The sequence below is a fragment of the Fukomys damarensis genome, unplaced genomic scaffold, assembly GCF_012274545.1.
Source record: "Fukomys damarensis isolate Sample0158 unplaced genomic scaffold, DMR_v1.0_HiC HiC_scaffold_17, whole genome shotgun sequence".
NCBI lineage: Eukaryota > Metazoa > Chordata > Mammalia > Rodentia > Bathyergidae > Fukomys > Fukomys damarensis.
In genome coordinates, this window is record NW_022900929.1 from 21,040,845 (window position 1) to 21,059,654 (window position 18,810).

The 18,810-nt window shown below is 36.9% G+C and overlaps 1 protein-coding gene across 1 annotated transcript in view; it reads left to right on the forward strand.

The window, feature by feature from the left end:
- Auts2 (activator of transcription and developmental regulator AUTS2) overlaps positions 1–18,810 on the forward strand; it is a 1,133,790-nt gene that overhangs the window by 4,827 nt on the left and 1,110,153 nt on the right. Inside the window, exon 2 of the mRNA XM_010644519.3 lies at positions 18,457–18,800. Within this exon, the coding sequence (XP_010642821.2) occupies positions 18,457–18,800 (344 nt within the window). The remainder of the gene's footprint in view (positions 1–18,456; positions 18,801–18,810) is intronic.

The window sequence follows — 18,810 nt, forward strand, 5'->3', positions numbered from 1 at the left end:
AAACCCTAAGAGAATAGAGTTTACTTGGGGAAGGATGTGAATTGGGACTTGACTGAAATAAGTGGTAAGAAGGAACTTCTTTGGGTGCCAGAAATATTGTATATTAGTTATGGATGCTGGTTCATCTATAAAAATTCATTTTTCTGAACACTGGAGATCTACATACTTTATGGAATGTAAGTTATACCTCCAAGCAAACAAACAATCTCAGAGAGTTGGCAACATTTGTAAGCCAGACATTTAGAGTGGACTGAATTTTCCATTTTCTCTCAAATACTCTTTTTTTAATTATCATTTAAATATTATGTATTTAAGCAGTAAACACATAAACACAATAAATCAAACTCTGGAAAGCTGGCTGACATTTTTGTTTTGCTAAATATTTGTTTGACTGACTCCCATTTCTTCTTTAGCCAATACCTAATTGTTGGACATTTAGGTAGCCTCCAATGTTTTGCTGTCATTTCCCCTTGTACATAAATTTTTGTGTGTGTCTTCATTTACTGAGGATAAATTCTCAGGAAGCTGTCTTTCAGGGATCTGAACAAAAGAGATGACATAAAACTCTGTGCCAACATTTATCTAGAAGTTAAATGGAGTACAATTTGTCTTAAAAGAATGACTTTGATCAAATACTGTTTAGACCAGTTGGACTACTTTAGAATAAAACATCCAGCATTTACCATTAGCTCATCTTTAAAAAATACTGACATTTGGAGTAGCCCCCAAAAGAACTGTGAACACTCAGATAGTTTGCTTTTCCTAAGTTCACCTCAAGTCAGATTTCCTTATTGGAAACTCAGTCTCAGTTTTTAAATTCTAAAGGATAAAGTATAAGATATGGGAGCATTTCCAAAACGTTAAATTCTTTAGAAAATATTGATCTAATTTCTGATACACCTCATCTCTTATTATCAGCTAAGCTAAATAGAGACCCAAGCTTTTTTTTTAAAAAAAGGACAATATTGTACAAGCAATATATTCATGCAGCTGAAAAATTACTTGGATGCAGGTGTGTTTACTTTAACATTAGACAGATCTGCTTTCTTTCTGCCCTTGGAAGGCCCATTCCTTTTGTTTTCTTTATTATCTATTTTGGCTAGCAGCAGCAGCAGCAAGCAGTCTAATCCTCCATTTGCCTCCACTAACCTCTCAGTGCAATAGACTAGACATTTGTTTGTGAACACAGTATTGTAACATATCTGTATTTTTGGTTGGAATCCAGTTCATCTGTTTCAATTTAGTGATGTTCTAAGCTTTCCCTTCCATCTCTTGGACCCTAAAATGACTTCATGTCTTGGCGGGGTATTACAGTTTCAACATTTATAGACAGATCCAGACTCTCTTATTCATCCTACCATACTGGGCTGTCACCAGCAGTTTCTGGGGCATGAAAAACATCCAAACTGGCAAACTTCAGAAACAGCGGGCATTTTTTTCAGATGTATTTTGCCTCGTTGTGACAAAAGGCCAACGTGTTTCCCTGTTTAAAATATGCAGTGTAGTTATTTTAGCTTCTGAACTTTTCCATTTTGAGCAACAATTTATTTTGTGAAAAAGGAAAGAAGAGGAGGTGGAGGAGAAGGAAGAGGAAGAGGAGGAGGAGACGAGGAAGGAGAAGAACTGGCCTATTAACTGCCTAGTAATTATAGGATCTCTAAAGCCAACAGTGTTGGCTTACAACTCTCTCCTAGCTAACAATGACCAACCTTACACCTCTCTCTTCCCCACAATCATCTTGGCAAAAGAGGATTCATCTATGAAGAAACTGAACAGCCCCAGGAAAAAAAGATCTACAGATGCCAATGTTTATGGGTCCAGCTAAGGACAAAGTTAGCTCGAAGCCTCATAGCCTTGTGGAGAAGCTGTCCAGGCACTGATCTTCTCTGGAATCTGGAACCACTGCCTTGTCATTGTTATTTCCTTTAATATGAACAGGATTGCCAGCCAGGCATTTGAGGAAAACCTTAAACATGAAAGCTACAGAGACCAAAGCAAACAGTGATGTTGGATTTCAGGGATGGGAGCTATATAAGAAAATAGAAAAAATAGATTGAGAGGGTAAAAGGAAAATTTTACTATGAATGGCCTGTAGAGAAAAGAACTAATAAGATATATGCATAAAACAAGAATAAGTCTTACAAATGCCATCGTCAGAGAAAAAGGAATAGTTCATGGAAATTAAAATTAGAAAGCAAGTCAGGAGTAACTATAATCCCAGCACTGTGAAAGGCTCAGGCAGGAGAACCCCAAGTTCAACCTCAGCCCAGGCAATTTAGCAACCCAATGAGGCCCTGTCTCAAAACAAAAAATAGCTGGGGATGCAGCTCAGTATGAAGGTCCTGAGTTCAATCTTAAGTACCATCCCAAATAAAATATAATAAAATTGGGATACAAATTAAAGGGTTTCAAGAGAGCTGAAGAAATCTAGAAAATTAAGACAGAAAGAGAGAAAGTGTCAGAGGTAAAATAAGAGGATCAGTTCAGATTTTTCAATATGAATAACAAAAGCTCTCAGAGAATGAAATAGACGGAATTACAAAAAGCAAAATCAAACAAAATACCACAGCAAGGTATATTGTCATGAAATTTCAGAAGACATGAGAGAATAGTCTACAGACTTACAGAGAGTAAAAATAGGTCCTATATAATGAATTGGAAATACCAGTGGCAATGGGCTTGGAAGCCTAGAGCTTCCAAATTGGAAGCTTAGAACAAATGAATTAATGCCTTCAATTGATACCAAATCAATCAGCGTCTGAAGGGAAATTATTTTCAACCCAGGATTTTGTTCCCAAATACATTAACAATCAAATATGATTATGAAACAAAGATATTTTTAGCCACTGAACAAATTTTAATTTCTCACTCATTTTTCCTACTGGAATATACATTGCCCAAAAGAAGGGAAAAATGAGTTAAGAGAGGAATTTTAGATGCAAGAAACAGGGACTCTAACTCAGAAGAGTGGAAAATCTAAGTGCTTAGATAATGATGAATAGAAACCCAAGAAGGACAATGATACAACAAGATAAGAGAGCTTGCCACATTGATTGGATGGTTCTGGTGGAAAACTTATCAGGATAATAGAAACCGATAGGTGCCTGGCATCCATACTGACAGACAGTAGAAATGCTGACTTATTTGGAAAGTTAAGTAAATTGAAAAGAAAGGAAAAGACTTGTAACTACAATGACATACCAATTCATGTCATTAGAATGACTATTATCAAAACAGGGAAAACAACAAGAATTGGCAAGGATGCAAAGAAAATAGAACCTTCATTCATTATCAGTGGGATTGGAAAATGGTGCAGTCACTATGAAGAGAAGTGTGGAGATTCCTCAAACACTGAGGCATAGAATTATCAAGTAACTCAGCAATCATAGTTCTAAGTATATACTAGAAGAATGGAACCAAACAGGCACTCGAATATTTGTACACCAGTGTTTGTAATAGCAGCGTTCATGCTATCCATAAGGTAGATACAACAATGAATGGATAAACAAAATGTAGTACATATGTATAGTGGAATATTAGTCATAAAAAGAAATAAAATTCTGGTACATGCTATAACATGAATGAAACCTGGAAACAGTATGCCAAGCAAAAGAAGCCAGATGCAAAAAGTTAAACATTGTATGATTCCAGTTACAGGAGACAAATTCATAGCCAAAAGATAGAATCCTGTGGACTAAGGGAAGGGAGGGAAAGGAGTGTTATTGTTTCACAGGCACAGCATTTGTTTGGGATGATGACAAAGTCTTGGAAATAGTGACGATTATACAACATTGTCAATGTGCTTAATGCCCCTGAATTAAACACTTAAAATCAGCTAAAATGACAAATGTTATGTATATTCACCACAATAAAAAATAAAGCTTATAAAAGGAAGACAATGTAGTCATAGTATTTTATGTAGTGTTGCCAGACCTCTAGGGCTTTTAAGAGCACCTAGAAATTAAGACTAACATGGGGTGGCTCTCAAGTTTTAACTTGCAGAATATAATAATATCATGTGTCAGAGAAAATAATTCTTAGCCATATGGGCTGTCCCTTGAGCTTTCTAGAGATGTACTAGCAGATTATTACGATGAGGGGAGCACTGAAGTTGAAGAAATCTAAATTCTAATCTCCTCTTTAAATCACTTTCTAACCATTGCATACATTCCCCAATCTGTGAAATGAGACAAAGAGCTGTTAGGTCAGTCTCTCTCTCGAAAGTGCTGAAACAACAACAACATTGCTCATGAAATACATTCAACTTCCTGAAATATGTTTTATTTGATCATCATACCTGATGCACTGTGTTGGGTAACTGGGTAAAGAAAATGTTTTGATGATGTTTTACTTAAAAGCTGAAGTCTCAGCTGGGTGTGATGTTGCACATCTCTAATCCAAGGTTCTTGGGGGCTGAGGCAGGACAGTTGCAAGTTCCAGGCCAGTTTGGGCAACTTACAGAAACTCTGTACCAAAATAAAAAAGCAAAAAGTGCTGGAGTATACCTCAGTAGTACGGTGCTTACCTATCTTGCCTGGGACCCTGAATTCAATCCTCACTATTGCAAGCAAGCAAGCAAACAAACAAAAAACCCAAACAACATAAAGCTCTCCTGCCATGACATTCTGTACAGAGAGAAACTCAGTGTCACTTCTTAGTGGTAGGGAATGAACTAAATAAGAGGCAGAATGAGGGCTTCCACGGTGTTTTTCATGAGTCAATAAGATCTTGCTTTACCCTTAGCATTTGGAAAGGTGTTTGGATGTCCAAGAAACTTTCTTCAACGTTCTAGTGATACAATAATCTTCTCAAAATTCAAAGAGCTTCAGTTTCTTCAGGTACAACATGAGGATACAGTCTACCTCGGCTACTTGACATGTTTTTGAGGATTCAATGAGATCTTTCCCTTTATTTATTCATTCAGTAAATATTTACTGTGTACTTACCATTTAATGCTGTGTATTTAGCAATTATCAATGATAAGGGTGGGAATGCAATCTACGGAAAAAGAGATGGTTCATACATCCCTGTACCTTCCAGTTAAATGGGATAGATAGTGTGTGTGAGCACCCAGAACAGTGCCTGGTGCATTAGTAAATGTCAATAAATATCAGTTTGTTGTGATGGTTAGCTTTATGCAACTGGGTCATAGAGTGCTGTAGTATTTGGCTAAACATGATTTCTAGGTAAGTTTATGAGGGCACTTCTGGATGAGACTGGTGTTTGAATCAGTGGCTCTAGTAAAGCAAATTCCCTCCTCCTGTGATTGGTCACCGTCCAATCCACTGAGGACCTGAGTAGAGGGGCAAAAGAAGTTCTCTTTCTTGGTGTCTTAGTCATTTCCCATCCCTAGGACAAAATACACCAACACCCACAACTCAAAGGAGGAGATATTTACTTTTACTCCCAGTTAAAGTCCATGATGAGCTGGCTTCAAGGCAGAAGAAGGAAGTCAAAGGGGATAGCAGAGAAAAGGGAGCTTCAGCAATGACAGCCAAGAAGCAGAGAGAGAAGGGAGAAGCTAGGAAGGGAGAAATATGCTTCCAGTTCCCTCCCCCAGTGACCACCTCCTAACAGCTCATCCAGCCCTGGATTCATCAGAGGACTAATCCACTCATTAGTATACTACCCCCATAGTCCAGTAACTTTCTAAAAGCCCCAACTCCGAGCACATGTGGCTTGGAGGAACAAGACCTATACTATAATCCTCAGTCTGACTGCTTGAGCTAGGACATTGGTCTTCTGCCCTTCCCTCATACTGAAACTTACCCCATCACTGCTTCTGGATCTCAGGCCCTTGGACTCGGACTTGAATTCCTGAGTCTCCAAGTTATTGACTAAAGATTGTGGAACCTCTCAGCCTCTACAATCAACTAAGCCAATCTCTATCTTATTTTATTGATAGAAGCTACTGGTTATCTTCTCTGGAGCACCTTGACTAATAAACTAGCCCTTGAAATAAGGACTCTGAAAGATACTTATGCATAGCCAAGTCAGTGCCCCAAATCAAGAAAATGGATCTCAGTTACAAACTGATTTCTCATTTCGTAAAGCCATGTGACTCATACTCGCAATCCTAGGACATTGCTACCAGTACTGAAGCATAGGAGTCGTTCTTCTGCCCTATAATATAAAATACAAATGAGAAAGTAAGTCATTCTATCTTCCCCAAAAGCTGGGAAATAAAATTTTATGTCCAGGGCAGAAAGGATCCAAAAGTTTACCAAAGTCATAGGAACTTAAATTGTACACAGGGGAAATATTGTCTGTCACTGTCTACTTATTTTCTATTTAAAGAATTTTCTTTTCCTAGTAGAGGGGGTTGGTTTAATAGAGTATCTGAGGAAATGTCTAGTGACTATGTTGACTGAAGGTGTGATGATAAACAATAGCAATTTATCTCCTAATCTTTCTCCAGGTTTGCCAAGCTGAGGGTGAATGAAATTGTTTTTAATATAGCCATGAAGTTCTCTTTTCATTGCTTTGTGATTCTGATACTATACATATATCTAAATGACTTTTTTTTTCCAATGAACTTGTAGACTGGTACCAGGTATAAGACATTTCCACATATGGTCCACATTTATGTCTAAAGTTTTATCATTTAAATTAGAAACAAGTAATTCCCCTGTCAAATATTTCCACATTTTTCAGAGAAGATGGTCAAAATGCCTCAAGGAGAAAAAGCAGGAACCTTTATTATCAAGGATATGAAAAGGTTTCTAAAGCTCTCAACATATGATATACAAAAGAGAATCAACATGTGTAGATAGAAGGAATGAGGTTGCTTCACCAAGCAAATTAATTTGATTTTAGGATTCCATTCTCTACTATGAAATATTTCCCCAAAATGGTTGTGTATGAAATGCAATATTCTTACTATTGTGTATCTCCTCCCTTTTGTTTGTTCAAAACAAATGCAAGTCTGAAAAGGGTTTTACTCTGATGATCTAACAAGTGTGCTTCTGTCACATTCAGAGTGAATGATAATGTTCAGGCCTATCCATTACTCCATTCAAATAATAGGGTTTGCTTGCTTTTAAGGTCACTCGCACTATAATGTTGTTATTGTCTTTCCTGCTGCACTGTACTCTGATTTTCACAGAGGACTGTTAGAGAGAGGTATTGGACAGGACTCATTTATGGGCACAGGGCCACAGTCACCCCCTTGCTTGTTGTAGTCCTGCCTGTCTTGTTCATGTTGCCCATGGCAAAAATGCTGTGACAGGTTTCAGAAGACTAAGAAGCTTGGATTTCAACCACAAAGGAAATCTTCCTCTAGGTATCATTTTAAATTAGAAAATAGGGTAAAAATACTTACAGATAATTTGTACCTCAAGAATGCTTGTGGTGCTTGAAAGAAGAAAATCTTATATTTGGAGCTGGGGGGTGTAGTTCAGCCATACGGACCTTGCCTAGTTTGCCAGGCCTTGGGGTTCAATCTTTAGCACTGTGAAAAAGAAAAAAGAAAAATCATCTGTTATATTAAGCAGAGTGGCAGGAAAAGGCTTTTAAGCCAGAATTCAACTAATGTTTTGATAATATGAAATTCCATTATATAGTAAACCACATCTTGGAAATGAATAAAAACATCCATTCAAGTTGGAAATGAAGAATTTTTTCTCTGTAGTTGATATAGGTTAATTTGTGTTTCTATCTTGTCATTTTTCTAAATGGATATACATGACCTCACACTCTGCTTTCTGTCTGTGCTAATTTCCTGTCATAGATTTGTCTTTAATTTCCAAAAATTTTAACATGCTTCAGGTTTTGCTCTATAGTCTTGTTGTCAAAAAGAATTGCTAGAAAAAGAGAGAAGTACTAGGCAGCATTCATTTATGAAAATGTCCCAACCTTTTTATTAAACTTAAATAGTTCAATAAATTCCAGACTGTTTTGTCAAAATAATTATAAATGAGCAAACCTTAAAAACTTAAAACACGGAACTTCTGGTTTTAACCTCATTTCTATCACTGTGCTACATGACATTGGGCAAGATATCATATCTCTCTGAGCCTCTGTTTATTTATTTATATTACACCCTTTTTAATGTTATATTCATTTAGGTAAATATATACAGTTGTCCTTTGGTATCTGCAAAGGATTAGTTCCAGGACCTCCCTCACCATGGACCAAAATCTAAGGATGAGCAAATCCCTCTTATATAATGGCAAAGTGTTTGCATAAAATCTTCCCACATTCGCCATATACCATAAGTCATCTCCAGACTGCTTATATCTAACAAAATGTAAGTGCTATGTAAATAATTATTGTATGGGAACTTTTAGGGATTAGTGTAATTAAGAAGTCTGTATGTGTTCAGTACAGACAAAAATTTTAAAAAAATGTTTCAATACAAAGAAGCTTTAATCTGGAGATGAGGAACCCTATTATATAGGGCAAGCTGCGTAAGTGTCTTGATAGAAGTCTACATGGCACTGTTCTTGTGGCCTGCATGTGAACCATCTCCCTTTGCTCTAAATGCTTGGAGGCCTTTTCTTTTACTAGTAGGCCTGAAGCAAAGCATGTGGCTTTATTGCATGTCCTTAAAATCCAGGGCCTCTTTTCCTAAAAAGTATAAGGCTTTGGCTTAATAGGTTTTCCTAAACTTTTTAAAAAATATTTTTTGTAAATTTTAAACCTTCAAAACGGCATAGTACAGACAAGAGCCTTATACTCTTCCTTTAGATTTCGCAACTGCTAATATTTTGCCACACTTGCTTTCTCTCTATTTCTCTTTCTGTGCTCCTTCTTTGATATAAGGTCATTGTTAGGCCATCTGAGAATTTATTGCAGACATCCTGACACTTCTTCCCTAAATACTGTGGCAAAAATCTCCTAAGAAAAAAGACATTCATTTACATAACCATAATTCAGCCACATATTTGAGAAATTTAACATTGATTTTACTCTATTATCTAAAAATATTCTCTATTCAAACGTCCCCGATTAACCCTATAAAATTCATACTTTATTTATTTATCACAAGATCTAATCAAATATTATCTGTTGCATTCAGTTTTCCTTCTTACTCCCTCAAGCTACCATTTTTTGGTCTTTTTTGTTTGCTTTTCATGGTATTGACACTTTTGAAGAATTTAGGCCAGTTTTATAGAGTGTCCCTGGAGTAAAATTTGTCTGACTGTCCTAATGATTAGATTCAGGTTAAATATTTTTGGAAGGAAAGGCTGGGGGAAGTAGCTCAGTGTTATAGTACATGCTTGTCGTGTGAAAAGCCCTGGTCTTAATACACAGCACCACAAAAAAATAATTTGGAAGGAATATTATTTAAGTATTATTGTGTCCTCAAGTGCCTCATGATGAAAGATATGTGCTGTTATAATCTCCCCCACCCCATACCAGGAATCAAAATCAGGACGTTGTGCTTGCCAGGCAGGTGCAGTATCACGGAGCTAAATCCTGGCCCTGTGCTGTTGCAATTGATGATACTAAATTTGGCCATTTGATTAGGCAGAATTTGCCAAATGTCTGCAGTGTTAAAGTTCCATTTCCCTTTATGAATAATAAGTGATCTTGGGAGTGACAGTTTGAGACTTTGTTAATATCCTGTTTCCCAAATGTTTCAGCATCCATCATTAATGGTGGTTGTAAGATTACTACATATTGATTGCCTTTAACAAAAGTAAATTGTGAACTGTGGTAGCCTAGAGTAAAAGAATTAGCTAGTGTTGTCTTAAACATGGACAAACTGGGGGGAGAATGTGATAGAGGTAAATGATAGAGTAAAGTGACACACTGTGTGCATTATAAGCTCTGTAAAGTAGAGGGTTTGGTGATGCTTAATATGCAGAATCCAAGAAAAATAAATTTTTAGGTATTGAACAGTAATACATCATACTGCTTCTGTCTTTGCAATTTCTCTATAGTATGAGATAGATATGTAACTTGAAAATACTGAGTACATATAATTCAACTAATGCATTAAAATCTTTTCTAAAATAGTGAGTTTTAGCTGCTCTTCTTTATTTTTCTCCCCTCCTCCCTTATACTTTTAGTCAAAATTTCACTATTTCAATTAGATAAATTTCAGGCACCATTAATAAGGAACACAATGAGTAATGTGGGAAATATAAAAGTTTGCAATCGATTTTACAGAAAATGAAGATTCCATGTGATAAAGGAGAATAATAAGTGATCTGAGTATGTCTCTGTTTTTATCTTGAATCATTGTACAATACATTGTATAATTTGTTTTCTTCATGATTCTCTGATTTATCAGGGAATTTTATATCATTGTATAGCACTTGTTATTGAATAATAGGGAGAAGAAATCAAATGTTGCAGTGAAGAGAAAACATTATGCACTGAAGATCAAAAATAAAGCAGTAATCACGATGATGAAGAATACTAATGAGATTTGATAAAGGATTTTGGAAAGCACAGGTACTTTGATAATACTATTGAAACAGAATACATAGAGAGTGAAATGTGCAAGAGATTATGTTTTAAGTGACAAGCATAATCTGGCATGGGGAACCAGAAGAAAAACCATGAAACAATAGGTCGCGTGTAATACAACAATGAAAATAAAGACATTTTTAGCAAAGATTTCTTTGCTTTGATATATCTTCTTTTTGCTACCTTTATGTTTCTCTGATTTGAACCCAGAGCATGGAAAAACAATGTTTTAATATGATGTCAGCTTTTTAGGAAAATGATCTAGGAATTTGAAAAGTAAGCTTTTCTCAAATACAGCAGGGTAATTGTCACTGCTGTTGTTCTACTAGGCAACTGTATGATTGTTAATTATGAACACAGACATAGTCATGGATACAATTTTTCTTAGAACAGTAGTGCTATGCCACTAAAACATGCATAATGGAGATTACAAGAACAATCAACAAAGTGCAGGACAGTATAAAGGCTGAATTTTAAATTGCAGTATAGTGAAAATACACTGGTAAGAACCTGAAATTGTCTCATGAATGAATAATGAAATAGCTGTTTTATTAGCTTTATTTAAAACTATCAAGTTGCACAACATTTTTCAGCCCCACACCCTTCCACACTGTTGCAATTTGCTCGAGCAATGGTTTCTTTTTTTCTATTTTTCTTTGAGCGTCAGTGGCTAATCTGATTTTGGTGTTTTGGTAATTATGTCAATTAATGTGTAGGGAGAGTAATTTCATTTGTTGAAATGGATACCGGTGAATATGTAACTAGTCGAAGGGTGTCTCTTCAAGAATTTGTGTGAAATTTCCCAAGAGAAGCTATAATATGGAAGAGTTTTAATATAAATAATTTCTGATTATTGACCAAACTGGTATTTGGTTTATTTCTTAACAATAAAATTAAATTATACCAATCAAATAATTTTAAAAATTAAAATCTTAGCACATTCTCCTACCAATCAAAGATAAATTATAGGTGACCAACCATCCCAGTTTGCCCAGGATGAGTCGTAGTTTTAGTAATTAAGTTCCTGCATCCTGGGAAACCCGTCACTTACATGTAAACAGCGACACTTGTTTACCCTAATCTATGTCTCACTTAAAATTAGTGTTATACTTGTCCAGCCATGCTATAACATCTCTGTAATCCCAGTGCTCTGGGAGGCTGAAGCAGGAGGATCCCAAGTTTAAGCCCAGCCCCGGGAATTTAGTACTTCAGCAAGACCCTGCCCTAAAAAACAAACAAACAAACAAAAAAACCGCTAAAGGGTATATAACTCAGTGCCTAGGGACTGGGTGTAATGTTCAGTTACGAAAAAAAAAGTGTCAACTTAAAAACCTTTACTGTTATAATAACTCAATAAAAAGCAATTTAAAAATAAATTTTCATCTATACTACCACTAAAGTAAAATAAAGCAAATATATATGCAGTTTTTTTCTTCTACAAGTTACACAAATAATATGGAATTTAACAATTACAAATAAAAATAATAGTAGTCACAGTTACGTGCAATTTTATGTTTATTAGTTAATAAATACATGTTTTCCCAAAATCTTATGTATAATTTTAATGAATCTATTAAATTCTAACTTATCTCCATGTTATAAGTTATTTAATCATTTTTCATTATAGGCCATTATCATTGTTCCAGGTCTTTCCCCCCAATTATAATGTTATAAATATATTTGTACACATAATATTCCTTATTCAAATGTAGGGAATTAAACTTTTAGGAAACATTCCACATAGGTAGGGGAGAACTATACTGACAACATAACAGCAGTTTGAATTAATCAATACATTTTTCTAATAGCTAGTTTCTTATCAATTACTATTCTGCTTAGCTATTTCATGAAACTTCCTGGTAATGTAAGCCCAGAAACTGGGCAATATTTTTATATAGATAATTTATGACAATGTATTTGATTTCTGTGAAAATCAAGAAATCTTCAGACCAGGAATTTAGCTCAGAGGCACCACGCCTGCCTTCCAAGCACAAGGTCCTGAGTTCAATCCGTGGTACCAGAAAGAAAAGAAAAGAAAAGAAATCTTCATTGCAGAGGGAAATCTTTCCTCTTTTCTTGGATCTTTCAAAAGCATAATAGCATTTGAAGAGAAACATGATCACCAGATATTCATAAAGTTCATAGGCAGACATCTAATTTGTTCCTAATTTGACAGAGGCATTAAGGATTTCACCAATAAGACTACTTCATTTTAAAGGGCAGATGCTTCATAGGAACTCATTTTAGTACTAAGCTTTAAGTTATTTCCAGGCTTCCTTTTAGGGTTTCTGAAGCAGAAGTATGAAAATCCAAAGATTCAAGTCTTCATCTGTGCTATGAAACATAAGTGCCTGAGTCTAATCTAAACTCAAATCCAGAAAGGATGAGTGTTTAAATCAGTTAACATTTATCGAGAATCTGCCACTACCTGCCCAGCCTCAATGTACTAGAACTTACCAAGGATCAGTGAGAAGCTGTAGGGTGTACATAATAGCATAATAGTGTAAGTTCTACAGCAGCAGCTCAAACAGAACAGAACCTGGTTCCTTGGCGCATGTATATTATTTCCAACAAAAAAATTGTAAGAAACCTAAATATTTATCAATAAGATATCAGTTAAGATGTGGAATAGTTAATGATAGGATACTAGGCAACAGTGAAAAGCAATGCACAGTAGCTATATATATCAGCATCAATAGCTCTCATCGAATAAGACCCTGAATATCTCATTCAGTAAGACACTGATACAGTTTTTAGAAGACTATCTATAGATTGGTCTCATTTACATAGATCTTAAATAATGCAAAAGAATACTATATGTTACTTAACACTTAACACATGGAGTAAAAATTTATGTTTCTTTCTTTCTTTTTTATTTATTTATTTTTTTGAGACAGGGTCTCACTATGTAGTTGAGACTGACCTGGAGCTCACTATGTAGCCCAGGCTGGTCTTAACTCACAGTGGTCCTCCTGCCTCAGCCTCCCGAGTGCTGGGATTACAGGCATGCGCCACCACGCCCAGCCATGTAGTAAAAATTTAGAGAAATGTTTGGAATGATCCATGTGAAATTTGGAATAATGATCCCTTGGGGAGAAGGAAAGGAAGAAGGAGGTGTGCTGGGAGTGGAGAGAGAGAAGAGGAATGCAGAGGAGGTACATAGAAGGGTCCAAGTACTTTGGAAGTTTATTACTTCTTATTGAGGGAGTACATGATTTTTCATTATATCAGCTTGAAATGTAATAATACAATGAAATATACATAAATACATAATAAATTGCGAAACATGTGGAGAACAGGTTGTTAATTCTGAATGGGCAGTAACTAGAGAAACCTTTCTGGATTAGTTGGCTTAATGGTTAAATTAGTTTTGATAGGTGAGGGGACATTTATTGAGTTTGGATGGCAGAAAGTGAGACTCTGAGATGATGCACCAGCATGGGCAAAGGTATGGAAGAGTTCTAGAAACAGCTAGCTTAGAAAGCACAGAAATATATAAGCTAGAATAAAAGAGTTTAATCAGGCAACTGGGAACAGACCATCAAAGACCTTGAACACAGCAGAAATATAACACTAGGTTTTGTAAATAGGAAATTGAAAATGGGTCAGGATTATAATCATCATCATCATCATCATCGTGTTAGTGGGAATCGAATCCAGGATTTGGTATGAGATAAGCATGCACACCACCACTGAGCTACTTCCCCAGCCCCTACTATATTTTAACAGAATATTAATCTTATCTGAACCTATTTTACATGTATACCACTCTCCAATAGAAATGAAAATAAAAATCCTAATTCATCATGAGTCATCTATCAGATCCACCAGAAAAAAAGTCATCCTCAGGCTTGTGATAAGTAATAAATACCAAGATGTCTCACTGGTCATTTGAAGTTTTTTCTTATGACTATTCATTCATTTTTCCACTGGATCATATCAAGTGAAACTTCAGGTATAAAACATTGTCCTGAGAAGGACAGAAAGACTGGTTGTTGCTGTTGTTGTTTTAATCTAAATCTTATTAAAATTTTCAGAACTACTTTTTTTTCATGTGAGCACCATTTGGTCACCAGCAGGTATCTTTCATTGGCTTCTTATGGCAGAGTCTGAAAAATATGGGTTGATCGATGATGATTCATCAGAGACACCTGCAGAGATGATGAAAGTTTATGGTACAACATTATGGAAGGAGGCACAACACTTGGCAAATTGAACCACACATTCCCTTGTTTTTTTTTTTGTTTTTTGTTTTTTGTTTTTTTTAACATTAAAACTGCCATTTGAAAAATGACTTCCAGTGAGGGGAAAAAAAAAAATTAAAGCAGCAGGTGATAATTAGGGCAAAGTTACAACAATATTATTGCCGATGGTCTACCTGTCAGTTAATTCAAGTTATCACTTCTCCCCCAGGAAGAGCTATTATTAAAAACAACTTGTGAGGGTTAAAGAAGGGATGTGAAATGTGTTAGTCTCCATACTAGCTCAATGGGAATTGGCATAAAGATGGCTCTATTAACTATCTCAGTCCTAGCACAGACTCTCGCACAAAAACGGGAAGTTATAAACGATCAAAACATAAACCTTAGCAGCCTTGTGTTAAAAATCAATTTTCCTAATATATTAAAGTCAAATATTATATACTGGTATGCAATATCAAGAATGATGTGCTAATAACTGCTCCGTTGGCAGAGTGAAGAGTGCAAGACAGGAGGGATATATAAATTTAGTAATTTAGAAAACCTGGTACCAAAAGTAACTTTTACAGTGAAAGGTTTACGGTTCAGTTCAGTCATTGGGCTATAACAGTATTCTCTGAATAGCATTTTCATTACTAAGCAAGCAACTTCTTTTGGAATCATTTCTTTAGATTTACTTATTTATCAACTACAATCTTTTTTGGGAAATAATTCATTTAGGCTTTTGCTGATGTGAAGTATGAGCTCATTCATACTGCTCATATCAAGTTTAAGCTCTGTCTTTTATTCTACCTGTAAGAAATCTGATGATCTGCTGTTTTACTCTGGTTTGCTGTGCAGCATTCTATTGTGTTCATACTGTATAGTTCTGTGTGAATCAACAGCTTTTTTTTCAACCTTGGCTATTCAGAGAAATACTCTAATAGCTCATTTTTGTTACTGTTGATAAACATTTGAGGAGTGCATAAGTAAATATATGAAAAATATTATACAGTTATTCATATGTGCAAAATACCCACACACATTTATACACACGGCACTTTAAAGGTTTTTGATGTATCATATTTATAAAGATGCATGTACCAGAATAGTATGACTTTTCATTCGTATTGAGTATACAAGCACCTGCTGAAACTTATGTCCCTCTTGTCATCACACCCTCGAGTGTTACCGTTAGCCTGACTTTTATTTTGTGGTACTGGGTATTGAACCCCGGGCCTTTGCACTGAACTATGTCTCCAGATCTTGTGCATTTTTTTTTTCCAAGTTTGAAAGTAGATCTCACTGAGTTTCTAAATTGTCCAGGTTGGGCTCAAAGTTGTGACCTTCCTGCCTCTCAGAGTGCTGAGGGCACAGACATTGTCAACCGCACCTGGTTTTATCCTGACTTTAAGTGGCATATGTATGTTTTGACTGTTTTTGTATTCTATATAGATGAAGTCCTGTGAAAAATATTATTGTATGTGTCACTTCTTTCACTGAGCATATTTGTGAGATGCATATATGCTACCATATTTGAAACAGACTGCTCCTTCTTAGCATTGTAGAATGTTTTGTGATAGGAATATACCACAAACTAATTCTTTTGAATATTAGGTCACCTCTGGTTTGAGAGTTATTATGAATAGTATTCATCTGAATAGCACATTTGGTATACATTTGACAGTGGTACATTTCTGAGAATGGACCATAGGGTTTTCATATATCTAGCTATAGTAGATGTTTCAAACAATTGCCCAAAAATGGTTGTACAATTTACGTAGCACTTGACTTTTTGAGGAATCATTCTAAGAAAGGGATTTCAGCCTCTTAAGAGAAACACTTTTGGTAGCATGCCCAGGGACTTGTGTTCGATCCCTAGCATTGGAGAAACAGAAGTTTTTAGGATCACTCAGACCAAATTCATTTTACCACTAAACTGCCACACCATCTTGGACAAAAGAACTTAACTTAAATCCTCAGTTTATTCAACTGTAAAGTAAGTACTGGAGTAGATACTTTTTGAAATTTATGAGAATTGAGAAATTATTTTAATCAACTTGGAACAGTGACTAGCACATAAATGCTTAGCATATTATATGGTAGTTGTTAACTTCTCATTGGTGATTGAAAGATAAAATGAAGAATTAGAAACAAACATCAGCAATACCATCCAGAAACAAAATCTCTGATGGAAGAAAACTATTAAAGTTTGACCCAACAGGCATTATCATTTCCAGAGGGTACTACACTTGGACTTAGAAAAAAAATTATAAACATTATCCCAAAATCTATTTGCCAGGTTCTTAGATGCAGAGTATTACCATCTATTTTTTTTTAACTTCCAGGCATTATTCTTGAAAGACAGAGGACTCACTGATATATATTTTATTTGCCAATTTCACACATTTCTCAATCCAGTCTCGAAAGTTCTTGGTTTTCGTAGATTCTTGGTTTGTATCTGACAACTTTCCCATCTGTAAAAATCATAAAGACGAGCCCACGTCTTTGCTTTAAAAGACAAAGAACGTGGGTTTATTTTATTGGATGAGTGTGTTGACCTCAAAGGTTTCAGTAACTGCCAGATTAGTACCCTATTAGTTGACACAGGTACACTCTGTACAAGGATACTGCTTTAACTAATTGCTCCAGGGGCAGCAGGCTCAGCCAGTTTAAGTAATTTTGGAAGGTGACACTGTGTTCCTATTAAATTGAATCAGATCCCATATATCAGTCACTATTCTCAAGAATTAAAGCACACGATCTACTTGAAAAGATGTCATCATCTGAAACTGTGGGACACCTGAAAGAGAACTTTTAGAACATTGAATTGAACCTCTTTGATTTATAAAATGAAAAAAACAGTCATTTAAAAGTCTTGCCTAAGGTCAAATAGTTTGTTCTCTGGACAGGCAGTAAAGTTTGTCTTCTCATTCACAGTCCAGAGATCTCTGTTCCAGGTGCCTCCTCGGGCCCCACAAATCTGTTTTCTACCCAGATTTTATAAAGATCCTGACGGGATCCAGAAATGGGGAAGGTGGAGCGTGACTTAAAACGAGGGAGTGACAATCCATTAAATTGTTAACAAGTGTAAGCGGAGTGAGGCTTCCTTGGTAGAACAAAAGATCAAAGAGGGAAGGCAGCCCTTCTCCGTTTGGGGTATTCCTAGCACCTAGTTTACCAGGTAAGCCCTGATCCTTGTCAAACGGAAAAAACAAAACAAATCAAAAAAACAACCAATCTTAGAGATGTCAGCGAGAGAAAATGTACCCTTGTTTCCTCTCCCACCTCTTTCCATTATTATTAAGAAAACGCGCAGCTTGGATTCTAAAGAGGAGAAATCACGTACAAAGCATGGTAACACGGTGCCTGGCTCGTTGTGAGTAATTAATGTCAGTTTATTTTTCTTCCTTTCCAAGTGTGGGCTCGGAAGGGTGAGGGAGTGATGAGCCACGGTGTTTCTGTGCTTGAGCAGAAAGTGAAATGAGTATCTGAAGAGGCCGGTGAGAGAGGCCTGTCGGTGTCCTTCTGAACCGTAGAGATCAATTCCAGGGCCCCTCAAAACGCACAGCTATTTTACCCAGAGAGGCTGGTCGCTTTTGTTGATCGATTCTGGGCTGCAGTCAGCTTTTTAATACTTTTTATAAGCGTCAGCTACATAGCGGCAGGAGGGGCAGCGGTGGGAAAAGTAGGAAAGCACACCAGTACCTTCCTAAGAAAAGTAAAAGCAGCCCGCGGCGGTGAGGACTGCGGTCTGCGGGTCTAACGGCCCGGGGCTCCCCGCCCCTGCGGTCCCGCCCTACGCCCGCGGCTGAGGTTCAAGTTCACCCCCGTTGGCCTTGCCCTCTCCGCTCCGAAGCCGCCGCTCGTCCCCAAGGTCCCGCTGGCCGACGAGGGGACCCCGAGGTCACCCGGGCACGGGGTCACTCGGCCACGCACTGTGCTACCACGTGGGGGAAAAAGTTTCCAATTCCGCCTGTTGGGCCTCCCAGCGCGCCCGGGCAGAGCAGAGGCCCGCGCTCGGGCACCCGCTCCCTTTTCCGTCGCCTCAAGTCGCAACCCATCCCCGAGAAGCCCCCACCCTTCAAGCGTCCCTTCTCCGACTTTCTTCCTTTCCTGGCTGCTCGGGTCACCCAGGAGAAAAGGCCCGTGGGGCTCCGGAACGGTCTGGGCGCCCCAGGAGAGCCGGAGACTGGGTTAAGAGCAAGTGTCC